Genomic DNA, 16,312 nt, shown 5'->3' with positions numbered 1-16,312 from the left:
GTTTCCCTACAATTGAAAGTCAAGTGTTCATTTGATTTTGCCAAGACAAACAAGGCATATTCCTGGCATTAACGCAGTGAGTTGCTAAACACTGGAAACGACAGACTTTGAGGCATTAATGTTTCACTTGATTGTGAGACATTTGCTCCTGCAACAGCAGATCAATTCACTCACGGATTTAGTATTTGATGCAGAGATGGGGTGGACCTTCTGTATCATCTGGTAAGTTTAGAAGGAATTTTAAATCAGTTGTTATGTTGTGCTAAAAAGTTATTGAAGATTTTTAAGTTAATTTCGAGATTTATTTGAAAATTGACCGTGTATACCTACAACTGTGGTGCTGCTACTTAAACCTTTGTGTGCTGACTTCTGTACATTATTACAGACGAGCAAAGTGTTATAGGATGACTGAGTGATGCATCTCTGTATCCATATATAAAGCCTCAACAGTATTATATGGTTGCGACAGCTGTGTTGATTTCATCACTGTTTGCTCTTTTTCTGTTTGCATCAACTTTGGACCACAAACTGATAAACAGATCGAACTTTCTCCGTTCATGCACCTTTCCAGGTTTCTCTATGTATCAGTGAGTGAGTGTGGGCCGCTTCCTGACTCTGAGCCTCTAATGTATGGGGAGGTCCAGTCCCCCCAGTATCCCCAGCCTTACCCTCCCAACCTGCAGCAACAGTGGGACCTCAGTGTGCCCGAGGGATACCAGATCCGACTCACCTTCACGCACCTGGACATCGAAGCTTCTGCAGGCTGCCATTACGACGCCCTGACAGTCAGAACTACATTTCACATATGATCACAAACAATAGAGCATTGTTAAAGTGTTTGAGTTCTAGACTTCAATATGAAACAATATACCAGTTTTGACAATCTCAGGCTTGAATATTGAGGACTCCAAGGGTCACTCCACCAATTTAACACATTTAAGTACAACTGCATTTGTTAAAAAATCCAGAGGAAGCTGCAAGATTAATTGCCTTCAGTGATGTCACTCAGTGGCTAAGCTGAATTGTGGGTAATGTAGGCTCCACATTTTGAAAAGCAGCCCGCTGGTCTAGCCTTGCACTATTGGACTCAGTGTGGCCACTTCAAAAACAAATGATCAAAATCGATACTGTAGAACCAGAGATATCACCTTTTTACTCCACGCATCCTTCATTTTCCAAACCTGGTGACTACATTACCCACAATGCAACTTAACCACTAACTGACATCAGTGGAGGCAATAGAGAGACAAAGTCACACTGCTTCCGGTAAGGTCCCCATAGGACCTTATTTCAGAAAAAAATATGTATGGTGGTGAATGGCGAGATAAATAATCTCTTTATCCTGTTTGAATTGAACCATGAATTACTCATATGATGGTTGTCAATTTAAAAGGTAATTTTTCTGCAGGAGAAAGTTACAGTTTGTTGTAAAGATAGTAAAACACCACTTTTTTTTTTTTTTTTACATATACAGTACTCCTCCCCAAGACCTGTAAACACATTTTAATGTGTAGTAAAAGTTGGTGAAGTTACCTTTGAACCTACAATACTTTCTCTAGCATCTACGTACACACCGTTTCTCTGTCATTGCCAAAATTTGTGTTGGTGTATCCCAGTATGATACATGACGGTTATTTAGGTAAGCGATTTGAGGGGGAATGCCATCTGCAGCTGAAAACAATGTCGATGAAAGCAGTGGGACTTAACAAAAACAGTAAAGTTGTGGGCTGTTAAAGCGAAACATGACTGAGAGATGCTAAAAACCTTCATGGAGCTGAGGGGAAGTACAGATTCGGGGGATAACTCTTGGTGGGTTCTTCAATAAGAGCGCCTCACCGATTATCATATCAACTTGTGTTAATATGAAAAAAACAGATTTTTAGCAGCTTTAAGCAACAGAGCAACTTGAGAGCTAGACTCACATTCAAAGATAGCAGAATTAGGACGCAACTTTAGCTCAAGGTTTGGTGTCTCATCAAAAGATTTGCTTGCTGATAAGTGATGCGTGGTGCATTACATCTTTATCAGCATTTGTGTGATAAATAACTTTCTGAATACTTCTGCGTCACAAAGCACAGACTCATTTTAAATTTTCCTCATCATGATTACAATAATATCCCTTATATGATCCTTCAGGTTCTTTATGATGATAAGGTCCTGGAAAAGTTTTGTGGCAACGAGCACTCTGCTGATGGGCATCACCCAGGCACTGAGCCCATATTGTCTCCAGGCAACAGACTCACCCTCCTTTTCCAGACTGATGACAGCAACCCAGAGCGCCGCCAGAACGTTGGCTTCTCTGCTCAGTACCAGGCAATAGGTAGCACTTATCCATCTACTATCAGCTTTTCTGTAACTTCATTATTTAACCACCTCCCACTAACTTCATGTCTCTGTGATTATTAGACATAGATGAGTGTTCTCTGCCAGAGCCTGCAGATGGCTCAGGTCCACTCTGCTCTCAGATCTGCCTCAACACCCTAGGCTCATACCTCTGCTCCTGTCACCACGGCTATGAGCTGCGCTCAGACCAGCGCACCTGTCTGTGTGAGTATTGAACAAAATAGAGCAACCAGGATGTGGAGCACAGGAAAAAAAATGCTCAGTCAAATTTCACCTACTTTGACTCAAACCCAGACATCTATTTCTGACCATTTATGACAAATGGTTGTACAATTAGATTAGGCAGTAAAGGTTTTTCTCTTTTAGTTTCCAATAATCTGAGCAGTTACATTGGCTCTGCTAGAAGTAATCCCCACATAACAAACACATTAATGAACAGTTGATCTTAGTAAAGTCAACAACACCAAAAGCCTAACCCGACAGCAAAAGGTACTGGAGTGACTGTATCAGCAGAGGAGTCACTTTAAAGTGTGGGAAAATAAGGACAAACTCTACACCTGTTTGAATATGATTGGATGGTATTAGTTGGCTGGTAGCCAAGCAGCTAATAAATGAGCTCCAGGAACTTTTCCAGGTGGAAAACTGCCACTCTGATTCATTCAGAAATACACCTATCAACAGCAGAAAGAAAATAAAAAAGTGTACCAAGTCTTAAATACCTGGTTAAAGTAAATGGGTCAATTTGTGAGAAAGTTACTACTAAAGACACTGATGCTTTGGGTTTCCCAACTCGTCAAATACTTATGCTTTGGGACTGTGGGTTGGGTTGGTCGCCAGAAAGCATTAGTATTCAATGAGTTGGGAACAAAACTCAAAAAAACAATTTTCTTACAAATTGGACCTTTAATAGTATTGTATCATTACCAAATTCTAAGCAAAAGTTATTTTCCGATTGCCCAGTGTCCTGCAGCGGTGGTATATTTGATGAGCCAGAGGGACATCTGTTCAGTCCAGGATACCCCAACCCCCCACCTCATGCTGTGTCCTGTCAGTACATCATTGCTGTAGAGTCTGGCTTCACTGTCTCTCTTAACTTCACTGACAACTTCCACATTGAGAGCGTGGACACTGAGCAAGGCCCAAACTGTCACTATCACTGGTTGCAGGTAATGATAAGCAGCTTCCATACACTATAAAAAGAAATAGCTGGGTCAATAAACAGATATGTTATACAATAATTGAGCTGTGTACTCCCTCTATTAAAAGGTGACCATTCCAGACAAAGAGCCAATGAAGCTGTGTGGTGGAAAGAGTCCAGGTCTGATTGAGACAAACTCCAACACTGTCACGCTGGAGTACCACACTGATAGTGACGGCCAGAGCAGCGGCTGGAGCCTGGACTACAGCACACAGAGTGAGGGGGAGAGGAATGAGTGTAGAAATAAGCCAGTGAACAATTAAATAACATTTAGTGGCCCTGAAATAGATTTTCTAGCATTCTGTCTGATCGCAACTTACAGCTGGATAACTATAGGTACGCCATTGATGTTAACTGTGTGCTTGTCTATGACGTTTCCAGGAGTGAAGTGTCCATTTCCCGGTAATGTAGCTAAGGGCAGAGTCACTCCTAGCTTGACTGAATATCTCTACAGAGACTACATCTTTGTGCGCTGTGACCAAGGATACAAGCTGATGATGGTTAGATGTCTTGTCCTTAACATCAACAGAGGGCACTTTCACAAATTTCCCCATTTGCGGAACTAATAAAGGAATTCTGATTCTTGTTTATTTGTAATTCCTCTCTTTTCTCTGTCAGGAGGGGCAGGAGATAAAGAGTTTCTCAACCATGTGCCAAAGTAACGGACAGTGGCACCTCCCTCTGCCAGAATGCCAGAGTATGTTACATTTGAGCTCGGAAAATTGCAAAATCTATGAAAACTTTGTTGTGATTCAACCACAAGTTAAGTCTCCTGATCATTTCCTGTGTCTCATTTGCAAAATATTAAAGTGAACTTGTTTTGTTCCTCTACAGTATTTGACTGTGGAGAACCCAAACCTTTGCTGAATGGTGGCGTGAACTTCCTGTCTGGATTTCAGAATCAGTACGGTTCTGTGGTTCAGTATTACTGCAATGAACCATTTTACTCTCTCCTTGGGGGAATAACTGGTGAGATATTTACAAAGCGTTCCAAGTACTGTTTTTGATTTTTTCTATTATTTCTACCAGCCATTGGTTTCCATTAGCAGACTCTGAAAACTTGTCTGATGTGTATAATTCATCATGGTAAACAGTGTCACATTATCGATGCGTGGTTATGTAGTTTAATAATTGATTTCTCAAGTGCATAGCTTCTTTACATTAATGTAGATTTCACAATGAGTGTTGCAGACTTGGTGTCAACAGAGTGCTTAAAGGAAACCACTGTAAGCTGGGGAATACATTTAATAAAAAATCTATTTAAAAAACATTTACAGATACAGATTTTTAAAGCAAGCTATTAGCAGAATGGTTAGCTGTTCTGTAATGTACAGTATATATGATTTATTATAAATGGGCTAATGCATGCAAAGCTACAGGTACCTAAAGAGTAATGCAAGACCAAGCAGAAAACCATAACTGCCCTCAGAGCTTCATTAAGAGGTGTTCTCAGAAGTGTGCTTGGCTGCATCTGTAACCACACTCACCGGTGATGTCACTGTGTACTGACACACCCTGGAGTGCACTTCTACATCACTGAAGATGAACATAAAACTGTTTCTGTTTTGTTGTCTCTCTACTCTTCAGTTGTCTTCACCTGTGACGCAGACAGAAAGTGGAGATCCAACAATGAGATTGTTATCAGTCCGACATGTATACCAGGTATTTCTATTTGCCTTTTCTAGATCTTAGTCTAGAATATTTTGTTTAACTGGAACATGAAGTCTTCGATGAAACTTTATACATACGTGTTCATCTGTATCACATCTAGTCTGTGGCCAGCCTACAAACCTCATCCCTGCCTACCAGAGGATCATTGGAGGTAGTGAAGCTCCAGAAAATACCATCCCTTGGCAAGTGTTACTGAGTATAGATGGACAGAGAGCAGGAGGCATGGTGATTGCAGACCGCTGGATTATGACTGCAGCTCATGTCCTCGTACATAGGGGAAATATAGCACCAAAGGAGTCTGTACGGGTAAGTTGACAGGTATAGATGCTATCTGCATGCCCATTGCTTTGATGTTTTTGAATTGAAATGTATTTCCTCCTGTGCTGTTGATCTGCAGGTCTACATGGGACTCACGAATGTTAGAACCCTGTTGAGCTCTCCTGTGTTCGCTGACTCAGTCCACGTTCACCCTGAATACAGGAACCCCACTGATGAAGACTACAACAATGACATTGCTCTGATCAAACTGCAGAACCCAATCACGTTCAACTCATCCGTTATGCCAATATGTTTGCCAGCAGAGGGTTCCACATACGTCACTGGCATGATGGGGTAAAGAAACAACTGCTGGGTTTCAGTGCATAATGCTGTATAATCAACTTTAGATTATTTAATCGTCTCTGCTTTTAGTTTAGTGTACTCAGTCGTGTCACTTTATTTCCACCCTACCATCTTCTAAACAGGAAGACCTGATTTTGCGTTATCCTATTGAGTTCACCGTCACTGTCTCTTCTACATTTGTTTTTCAGACTGGTGTCAGGCTTCGGGCTCACAGAAGAGAAGAAACGGCGGATTTTAACAAATAAGCTGAAGTACGTGCAGCTGCCTGTGGTCGAGCAGGATACATGCAGTAATTCAATCACTTTGGCGAGGAGGACGAGGGAACATGTACCGAGTCTGACAAATAACATGTTTTGTGCTGGAGTCCCTGAAGGTGGGAAGGACTCCTGTCAGGGTGACAGTGGAGGCCCCTTCGCCATGAGTGATGACGACGGACGGTTCTGGGCTGCTGGTGTTGTCAGCTGGGGGGTTGACTGCGGACGGCAGGGAACATACGGAGTCTATACCAGAGTCACCAGCTATGTGGACTGGATCAACAAGACTATGCAGGAGATGTAAAACTTACTGTGATTAATTACAACAAGATGCGAAAATGCTGATTGAACAAAAGTAAAACCAAAAATATCTACAATAAAATAAATACAAAATTTGCTCTGAAACTACTCTAGGTTCAGGCACATGTTGTGATAATAAAGCTATGACTGAGTATAATCTTCCATGTCTACTTATCATGATTGGAACCACTTCGGAACCAACTTCAGAAAATGACTGAACAAATGTCATAATGATTGTAAAGTAATCACACTGTATTGAAATCTCCTAAAAGCATTTTTGAATAAAGTGACATAACAAAGACGTGCATGTGCCTTTTCATCTATGTAGCTCAGATCTGTGGTTAAGACAATAACCAGATTAGTATCCACTTCTACTACCTCTCACCAAATTTGTCGCTGTCACTGTTATACCTTACACTAAGGCAGATGCCACTATTTTATGTTGTTGTTAATTATTGTGTATCTACTACATACTGTAAGGACTAGTTACTTTATCTCCATGAACACACAAAAAACAGCAGGATCTGCTATCATTGACCTTTTTGGGTCTTCTCTGTACTGTGCACTGTGCTCATACTCTGTTTTGGTCTTGTAGTTCTGTAAGTCAAACTTACTGAGCCATTATTGGCCCTGTTCTTCTACAGCTCATACCTGTATTTACTTTTGCCAAGACAAACAAATCCTGGAGGCTAAATCCCATTGCAACATACTTAAAACTACAGCCTGCACGTTAATGGTCGAGGTGTGCATGAGACATTTTGCCTAAAACTGCAGTCGAACCGAGACACACTTACTGCAGACATGGGATGGACCGTCTGTGTTACGTGGTAAGCTTTGACCGGTGTTTTACGCCTTCATGTTGCATGTCTTAGTGAGTCTTCTTTTTCATGAATTTCTACCTTTAAGAAAAAGTGCAGTATATGCATACTAATAATGTTGAACCACACTACAGCACTGTCTATGAGCATTGTTAAGGGGTTCATTTTAAATGATTTCAAAGTACCATATACAAATCTAAAGCAATACGATCTGGTTGCAAAAGTTAATGATTGTCTCTTTGTGTTTGTTCTGTTTCTGTTTGCATCAGCTTTGGACTTGCACCTTAATTTCAACTCTGTTTATGCACAATTCCAGGTTTCTGTGTTTGTTGGTGTGTGAGTGCTTGCAGCTGGCCGCCTCTGAGTCTGTATTGCATGGGGAGGTCCACTCCCCTCAGTATCCCCGGCCATACCCTCCCAACCAGCTGAAGAAACGGGACCTCTCAGTTCCTGAGGGCTACCGTATCCAGCTGTCTCTAACACACCTGGATATTAAAGTGTCTCCAGGCTGTTCTCAAGACTCTCTGACGGTCAGAGCCATACTGTATTGAAAACTAATATTATACACTATTCCAAAACCAGTTTTCATATTCTAGTCCAGAACCTGAAATTTTAGTCTCATATTTATCACTTAATTCTGACTTGACTATTAATAACCTGCGCAAATTCAGGCTGCGAGTTGGAATCAGGGACTATATCACTTTTTTGACAAACTAGAAATCATTGTAGGTCAGTCCCTATTGTGTAACTCTCCTGATATCCAGTAACCTCTTGTTTACTGGTAAGCTCTGCCTTTCACTGGGCACAAGGAGATGAAATGGGCGGCCTGCAAATGTGGAAGTGACGTGGATGAGTGTGGAGAAATGGCACCCAGGTTTTGTTCCTGTCTCTTTCGTTTTCAAAATCTGACAGGGAAAACAATAACATGCATGATTTCGACATTCAATACACTCACTGGTTTTGTTGCTCGTGAATTCAATGGTTTGCTGCTTGTCAGAGAATGCCTTGTCACGACCTAGTCTTACAATATCTTTTTTGCTCTTTATACATTTCAGGTTCTCCATGATCAAGAGGTCTTGGGGAAATTTTGTGGGCAGAAAAATTCAACGGATCACCCAGATAGAGAGTCAATACTTTCTCAAAGCAACAGACTGACCCTCATTTTCCGAACACGTGGCTCCACGTCTGAGCTCCAACAGCACACTGGCTTCTCTGCCACCTATAAGGCAATAGGTAGAGTCTTTATGATCACTTCCCTTTTCTCTACAATCCGTTATTTCCTCCAACCCTTCAAGAGAATACCAACCTTAAAACATCATTAACATGGGGTTTTACCAGGCATTTTGGTCAGTCTGATCAATATCAACCAATATACTGTATATCTGTAACAACTACTTCTCTTTGTGCTGGAAATAAGAGCATCAAAACTTTCAAAGACTCAAATCGAAATGTGCTGTAACGCAGTGAATTCACCACGACTGCTGTCATTATGTGATTTCTCTGTATATAAAATTACAATGTTGATCCTGTGCTGACCAGCCTGACATGAGACACCTTCAAACTCACAAAGTTTTTCCTTAAATGACCTTCTTATTATCAGACATTGATGAGTGTTCAAAACCAGACCCTGGAGATGGATCGGGTCCACTCTGCTCTCAGATCTGCGTCAACACTCCTGGTTCTTATCGCTGCTCCTGCCACAGTGGTTACAAACTTCATTTAGACCAGCGCTCATGTTTGCGTGAGTAACGTATATAGTAAATGCATGACATTGAACATACCTTAATGTATGTATTATTGGTTCTGCTCAGTTAGTTTAAGACAAGGTCTATTGCTGCTGCTTTTATTCTTTCTACAATAATAATTGCTTTTGCCCCATGTCCAGTGTCCTGTGATACAGCCGTATTTGACATACATGAGGGACACCTATCCAGTCCAAGGTACCCTCGCCCCTCACCTCCTTTTCTGTCCTGCAATTACATCATCTCTGTGGAGTCAAGATTCAATGTCATTCTAAATTTTACTGACAAATTCCACATAGAGAGTGTAAACACTCCACAAGGCCCCAGGTGTCTACATCACTGGCTGCAGGTATTGGCAATGGTCTTCCTTACAGCAAATGACAATAAAAAGGGGGCTACTCTGATATACTGAAGTATCTATAAATGAACTTTCTACTCCCCTCCCCTCCTCCCCTTGGAGGTGACCATCCCAGGCAGCGAGCCCATCAAGCTTTGTGGCAGAAAGAGTCCAGGTGTTATAGCTACAAATTCCAGTACTGTGAGACTGGACTACCACACTGAAGATGAAGGTCTGAGTCACGGCTGGAGCCTGCACTACAGCACACAATGTGAGTGACGAAGCGAGAGAGACCAGCAACAATCACATATCTACAACTATAATGTGTTATGATATATGTAATCATGTCCTTTCTACAGGTCAAATGTCCATTTGATGTGACTCCTGTCTTAACTGAATATTTCTACTACATCTTGTGACCTATAACCAAGGATACAAGCTGTTGATAAATTATTATTATGTCCTTGTTTTGTTCTTCAACAGCAAATGACTGTGGAGAACCTGAACCCTTACTGAATGGAGGGGTGACCTTCCTGTCTGGAGTTCAGAATCAGTATGGTTCTGTTTTTCAGTATCACTGTAATGAACCGTTTTACTCTCTCTCTGGGGACGCAAATAGTGAGCTATTCACCTATATTATTCCAAAAATATAATTAATACAATATAAAATGTTTGATGTATCTTAACTGAAAAATACATTTTGTTATATTCCTCTGGTCTTCAGTTAGTTTCACCTGTGAAGCAGACAGAAAGTGGAGATCCAACCACAGGGTCACTCCAACATGTATACCTGGTATTGAAACACCCTGTTTAACTTTTTTATTTTTTTTAAACTGTAAAGTCTATGTCTGTGTGAACCTATTTTTTTTGTCTATCTCATCCAGTCTGTGGCCAGCCCACAAAACTCATCTCTACCTATCAGAGGATCATTGGAGGCAGTGGAGCTCCAGATAATACCATCCCCTGGCAGGCGCTACTGAATATAGATGGAATAAGAGTAGGAGGCATGGTGATTGCAGATCGCTGGATTATGACAGCAGCTCATGACCTAACACATAATGGAAAAGCAGTATCAAATGGGACTGTACTGGTAAGTGGACTGTTACAGATATTATATACATGCACATTGCTTCAGTGTGTTTTTATTTTCCTCCTGTGGTGTTAATTTGCAGATCTATATGGGACATACTGATCTTAAACCACTTGTGAGAACTCCTGTGTATGTTGCTTCAGTCCATATCCACCCTGATTACAACAACCCCAAAGGCGGAGACTACAATAATGACATTGCGTTGATCAAACTGCAAGACCCATTGACGTTCAACTCATCCATTATGCCAATATGTTTGCCAGCAGAGGGTGCCACAAATGTCACTGACATGATGGGGTAAACAAACAACTGAGAGTTCTCATTTCATAATACTACATGAATCATTTTACAGAGGTTCATTTATTTCCTTTCCTTTTTGCTTTTTTCCCCTTGCTATTCCAACATGTTAATCTTCTTTTCAGAATGGTGTCAGGCTTTGGCATTATGGAAATTTACCCCCCACGGATAACAAAGAAGCTGAAGTATGTGCACCTCCCTGTGGTGGAGCAGAGGATATGCCATAATTCAGTCAATAATCTGAAGAAGACGAGGGACAATGTACCAAGTCTGACAAATAACATGTTTTGTGCTGGACTCCCTGAAGGTGGGAGGGACACCTGTATAGGTGATAGTGGAGGCCCCTTTGCCCTGAGGGATGATGACGGACGGTTCTGGGCTGCTGGGATTGTTAGCTGGGGGGTTGACTGTGGGCAGCAGGGGAGATACAGAGTCTATACTAAAGTCACTAACTACCTGGACTGGATAAACAAGACTATGCAGGAGAATGGAAATTAAAAGTAGAAAACTAATTCTGCTATTCTGCTATAAATATATTCCTTCTCCAATGTTAATGCACATGGTGACTGTCTCAGAGACAGCTTCATTAAAATGTATATTGTGTATGTTTCATCAATTCCTGATTATTTGAGTTCATAATGTAGTTAAAAGTGATTAAAGATGTAATAAATATGGTGCTAACAGATTGAAAAGGTTGACAAGAAGGGTGTCTAAAAGGTTCTTCAAACGTGTGGTTAAAAATGTATTGCTTTTTTATTTAATGCAGAATCTAACAAGACCACAGTTTAGGTCAGGGCATTGTGGGAAAAGTTGTGATGCTGTGTGGTGATGTCACAGGTGAGTAGCATTATGGGTCAGAACCAACATGGCTGCAGAGGAAGAACATACAGCTCCAAAATAACGTTATTCTATATGTGATCCAAGAGGCTCACACGTTAATTGTCTTTCATTTGTTTCATATTTATGTATAATGTTGTTAATGTGCTCTTAATGGACATTGGTGATACATGTTTTGGACTGGGTCCTCACTTTACTGTGCAATGCGCTCACACTCTGGAACTTTATATTGTGCACATACTTGATTTTACTAATTTTTCTAGTTCAGTTAGTCAAATTTATAGGCCCTGTTCTCCTACAAGTCACATATGTGTTTACTTTTGCTATGACAAACAAATGCTGGAGGTTAAATTCCACTGCAAATCCAACCACAGCCTGTGTGATATCAATGATTCATTTGTGCAAGAGACATTTAGCCAGTGACACTGAGATAAACTGCGGTCATGGGATGGACCTACTCCGTTATATGGTAATCCTACATGTTGCATGTTTTTGTGAATTTCTCTTTTTTATGATTTCTTGTCTTTAAAGTGCAGTATATACATACTATTAGTTTGGAACTACACTACAGCACTGTAGGGAAGTTTATTTTAAGGTTGAGTGATCAACTTCTAGTTAGTTAGCTAAGTACCACATAGAAATATAAAGCAAAAGTACATGGTTGCAAAAGTAAAAAAAAAAAAAAAAAAAAAAAAAAAAACATGTGCCACTGTGTTTGCTCTTTTTCTGTTTGCATCAACTCTGGATGAGTACCTTAGTTCAAACTCTCTGTTTATGCTTAATTTCAGGTTTCTGTGTTTGTCAGTGAGTGAGAGCTGGCAGCTGCTGGACTCTGAGCCTGTAATGCATGGGGAGGTCCATTCCCCTCAGTATCCCCAGCCTTACCTTCCCAATGTGCTGAAGCAATGGGATCTCTGGGTTTCTGAGGGCTACCAAATACAGCTGACCATAAAACATCTGGATATTGAAGCTTCTTTGGGCTGCCATCAAGATTCTCTGATGGTCAGAGCCATATTGAAACCGAATATTATACAATATTCCAAATGATAGATCAGTGTTTTTTGAGATCCTAAGGTATTCCCAAGAAGGATGGGGTAAATAATCTCTCCATCTTGTACTGGGTCCACTCCAGGGTCTCCTACCACCTGGACATTGCTAGAAAACCGCAAAAATGGCTCCTTTGACATGACGGAGCAGCTGTTCAACTACAAGACTCTCTGAGCTCTGAACTCCCTGTTTAATCGTTGGTCTAACAACGTCTTTTTGGCTCTTTGCATTTCTCAGGTTCTCCATGATCAAGAGGTCTTGGGGAGGTTTTGTGGGCAGAAAAATTCAACTGATCACCCTGACAAAGAATCGATCCTTTCTCCAGGAAACAGACTGACTCTCATTTTCCAAACAAGTGGCTCCACTCCAGAGCTCCAACAACACACTGGCTTCTCTGCTACCTACAAGGCAATAGGTAGAGCTTTTCTGGTCACTTCTCTCTTCCCTACAATGCGTTATATCCCCAAACCATTTAAGATAAATTCTTAAAACATAATCAACATGGTGCTTTTCCAGGTATTTTGGTCAGTAAGATCAATATTAACCAACATATATAACAACTGTATCTCTTTGAGCTGGAAATAAGACTACCAAAACATCCAAAGAATCAAACTAAGATGTACCTGTATCGCAGTGAATTTGCCATGACTGTTGTCAATTTGTTCAAGGATTTGTTCAATAATTAACTGTATCTGAAGCAGTTCCAAGATTTGTCTCTATAGGGGATGTTATAACCAAGACAAGACTTAAAACTAAGCCAAACAACAATATGAATGTACACGAATAGCCTAAATGAAACTTTAGGTTAGGTTTTCCGTGTAATTATTTTCCCCCTTTTCAGATGTGGATGAGTGTTCAAAACCAGACCCTGGAGATGGCTCAGGTCTACTGTGCTCTCAGATCTGCGTCAACACTCCTGGTTCTTATCGCTGCTCCTGCCACAGTGGTTACAAACTTCATTTAGACCAGCACACATGTTTGTGTGAGTAAATGAATGCTTTGTACAGTAAGTACCTTAATGTGTACCATGTTGTGAAGCTCAGTACTTACAGAAACGCTGCCGAGTCGATGCCTATTTTGAGGTGAAGTACTGAAGCTCTTCCTCTTTCTCCAATAATACATGTTTTGGCTCCATGTCCAGTATCCTGTGGTGGTTGTATATTTGACAAGCAAGAGGGACATCTATCCAGTCCTGGGTATCCTGGCGTTTCACCTCCGAATTTGTCCTGCAAGTACATTATCTTTGTGAAACCCGGATTAACTGTCACTCTCAACTTCGCTTACAACTTCCACATAGTGAGTGTAAACACTTTGCAAGGTCCCGGGTGTCTACATCACTGGCTGCAGGTATTAGCAAAGGTCTTTCTTACATTGACAATTACATTGACAATTTTATTGACAATAAAAAGAGTACAACTCTGAGATGCCTCAGTGTACATAAATGAACTATACACAAATTCTCCCCTTGAGGTGACCATCCCAGGCAGAGAGCCCATGAAGCTGTGTGGCAGAAAGAGTCCAGGTGTGATAGTTACAAATTCCAGTATTGTGAGACTGGACTACCACACTGATGATGAAAGCCTGAGTCACGGCTGGAGCCTGGACTACAGCACACAAGGTGAAGGATGAAGTGAGAGAGATATGGCGTCTTGTTTAGTCAGCAACTGTTTTACAACTGCAGATACATGATTAATGATGTTATCACGTCATTTCCAGAGGTCAAATTTCCATTTCTGGGGAATGTGGCTAAAGTGGCTCCTGCCTTTATAACATTTTTTGATTCAAATGTAGCTTAACCATGTCATGTGATATTCGACATCAGTAAACCTTAAAAACAAATATTACTGGGACCACTACAGAAAATTTGCAGATGAATATTTAATATCCAGGAATTTACATTGTAGACACTACCACTGACTATCCGTGTCACACTTTGGCCACAATATAACACGACATCTAGTACACTGTCCAGCCATATACTAGGCTTAAAATACACGCCTGTTAAACTGTACACTCAAAGACGAAAACATGCAGCAACTGCATCATCAACAAATGTCCACAGCAAAAAAATACGAACTCAAAAGCACACTACTCAATATTTCTGCCATATAACAACTACGATCTAATTCATTTCCCTGTGTCACTGGCAACATATGAATATGTCCTTGTTTTGTTCTTCTGCAGTCATTGATTGTGGAGAACCTGAACCTTTGCTGAATGGAGGTGTGACCTTCTTGTCTGGCTTTCAGAATCAGTATCGTTCTGTTATTCAGTATCACTGCAATGAACCGTTTTACTCTTTCCTTGGGGGTGTAAATGGTGAGATATTTAACATATTATTGCAACAAAAACATTAATTAAATACGATTGATACATCTTTACTTGAAATTAATTACATCATCGTGTTTCCTCTGGTCTTCAGTAAATTTCACCTGTGAAGCAGATGGAAAGTGGAGATCCAAACACAACGATGTCACTCCAACTTGTATACCTGGTATTGAAACAACCTGAGATAACCAATCTAGGTATTTCTTTTATTTAAAATATGAAGTCTACATCTGTGTGAACCTATGTTTATGTCTGTCTCATCTAGTCTGTGGCCAGCCTACAAACCTCATCCCTGCCTACCAGAGGATCATTGGAGGTAGTGAAGCTCCAGAAAATACCATCCCCTGGCAAGTGTTACTGAGTATAGATGGACAGAGAGCAGGAGGCATGGTGATTGCAGACCGCTGGATTATGACTGCAGCTACTGTCCTGGTACATAACGGAAATATAGCACCAAAGGAGTCTATACGGGTAAGTTGACAGGTATAGATGCTATCTGCATGCCCCTTGCTTCGATGTTTTTGAATTGAAATGTATTTCCTCCTGTGCTGTTGTTCTGCAGGTCTACATGGGACTCACGAATGTTAGAACCCTGTTGAGCTCTCCTGTGTTCGCTGACTCAGTCCACGTTCACCCTGAATACAGGAACCCCACTTATGAAGACTACAACAATGACATTGCTTTGATCAAACTGCAGAACCCAATCACGTTCAACTCATCTGTTATGCCAATATGTTTGCCAGCAGAGGGTGCCACATACGTCATTGGCATGATGGGGTAAAGAAACAACTCCATAGTATATTATTTTATCTTCTCTGCTTGTACGGTGGTTCAATGAATTCAGCCCCCCATCTTCTAATCAGGAGGCTGTGATTTGCTTTTTTCTATCGACTTCACCATCCCTGTCTCTTCTACATTTTTTTTTCAGACTGGTGTCAGGCTTCGGGCTCACAGAAGAGAAGAAACGACGGATTTTAACAAATAAGCTGAAGTACGTGCAGCTGCCTGTGGTCGAGCAGGATACATGCAGTAATTCAATCACTTTGGCGAGGAGGACGAGGGAACATGTACCGAGTCTGACAAATAACATGTTTTGTGCTGGAGTCCCTGAAGGTGGGAAGGACTCCTGTCAGGGTGACAGTGGAGGCCCCTTCGCCATGAGTGATGACGATGGACGGTTCTGGGCTGCTGGTGTTGTCAGCTGGGGGGTTGACTGCGGACGGCAGGGAACATACGGAGTCTATACCAGAGTCACCAGCTATGTGGACTGGATCAACAAGACTATGCAGGAGAACTGAAATTTACAATAATTAATTTGAACTTAATGTGACAATATGACACAAAAGTAAAATCATATCCAATAAAATCAGAAAAAGCAACATGTTTTTCTCTAAATATACTCCTTCTGCAATGTTAATGCATACTCTGA

The 16,312-nt window shown here is 41.0% G+C and overlaps 2 protein-coding genes across 4 annotated transcripts; both read left to right on the top strand.

Annotated features, from left to right (window-relative positions):
• Positions 1 to 72: 72 nt before the first annotated feature.
• LOC141011433 (complement C1r-A subcomponent-like) lies at positions 73 to 16,262 on the top strand. 3 transcript variants are annotated; one of them, XM_073484591.1, is made up of 13 exons: positions 73 to 222; positions 572 to 785; positions 2,137 to 2,320; positions 2,407 to 2,547; positions 3,304 to 3,509; positions 3,610 to 3,757; positions 3,923 to 4,041; positions 4,160 to 4,238; positions 4,376 to 4,510; positions 5,129 to 5,203; positions 5,313 to 5,518; positions 5,610 to 5,824; positions 6,022 to 6,688. In XM_073484591.1, the coding sequence occupies exons 1-13, from the start codon at positions 119 to 121 to the stop codon at positions 6,389 to 6,391; spliced, it is 2,196 nt and encodes a 731-aa protein (XP_073340692.1). In that variant the 5' UTR covers positions 73 to 118; the 3' UTR covers positions 6,392 to 6,688. The 3 variants fall into 3 exon arrangements, with proteins under 3 accessions (XP_073340692.1, XP_073340691.1, XP_073340693.1); XM_073484590.1 differs by lacking the exon at positions 6,022 to 6,688 and adding an exon at positions 15,812 to 16,262 and having other exon boundaries at positions 115 to 222; XM_073484592.1 differs by lacking the exons at positions 73 to 222; positions 572 to 785; positions 2,137 to 2,320; ... (8 more) ...; positions 5,610 to 5,824; positions 6,022 to 6,688 and adding exons at positions 11,650 to 11,977; positions 12,297 to 12,510; positions 12,793 to 12,970; ... (6 more) ...; positions 15,446 to 15,660; positions 15,812 to 16,262.
• On the top strand, positions 7,091 to 11,363 carry LOC141011436 (complement C1r-A subcomponent-like). Its single transcript, XM_073484594.1, has 11 exons — positions 7,091 to 7,214; positions 7,522 to 7,735; positions 8,261 to 8,438; positions 8,806 to 8,946; positions 9,091 to 9,296; positions 9,408 to 9,555; positions 9,768 to 9,902; positions 10,009 to 10,077; positions 10,169 to 10,374; positions 10,457 to 10,671; positions 10,797 to 11,363. The coding sequence occupies exons 1-11, from the start codon at positions 7,189 to 7,191 to the stop codon at positions 11,167 to 11,169; spliced, it is 1,911 nt and encodes a 636-aa protein (XP_073340695.1). The 5' UTR covers positions 7,091 to 7,188; the 3' UTR covers positions 11,170 to 11,363.
• Positions 16,263 to 16,312: the final 50 nt, after the last annotated feature.

The sequence above is a fragment of the Pagrus major genome, chromosome 17, assembly GCF_040436345.1.
Source record: "Pagrus major chromosome 17, Pma_NU_1.0".
Classification (NCBI taxonomy): Eukaryota; Metazoa; Chordata; class Actinopteri; order Spariformes; family Sparidae; genus Pagrus; species Pagrus major.
The sequence above is the reverse complement of the archived record's forward strand: the minus strand, read 5'-3'. Positions and strand labels throughout refer to the sequence as shown.

Bases quoted from the DNA above. Each gene is read 5' to 3' on its own strand.
- LOC141011436 (XM_073484594.1), top strand. From the start codon at position 7,189: ATGGGATGGACCGTCTGTGTTACGTG. The intron at 7,215-7,521 runs GTAAGCTTTGAC...GCACAATTCCAG, and splicing joins TGGACCGTCTGTGTTACGTG to GTTTCTGTGTTTGTTGGTGT. The intron at 7,736-8,260 runs GTCAGAGCCATA...TATACATTTCAG, and splicing joins GTTCTCAAGACTCTCTGACG to GTTCTCCATGATCAAGAGGT.
- LOC141011433 (XM_073484590.1), top strand. From the start codon at position 119: ATGTTTCACTTGATTGTGAGACATTTGCTCCTGCAACAGCAGATCAAT. The intron at 4,239-4,375 runs GTATGTTACATT...GTTCCTCTACAG, and splicing joins CCCTCTGCCAGAATGCCAGA to TATTTGACTGTGGAGAACCC. The intron at 5,204-5,312 runs GTATTTCTATTT...TATCACATCTAG, and splicing joins CAGTCCGACATGTATACCAG to TCTGTGGCCAGCCTACAAAC.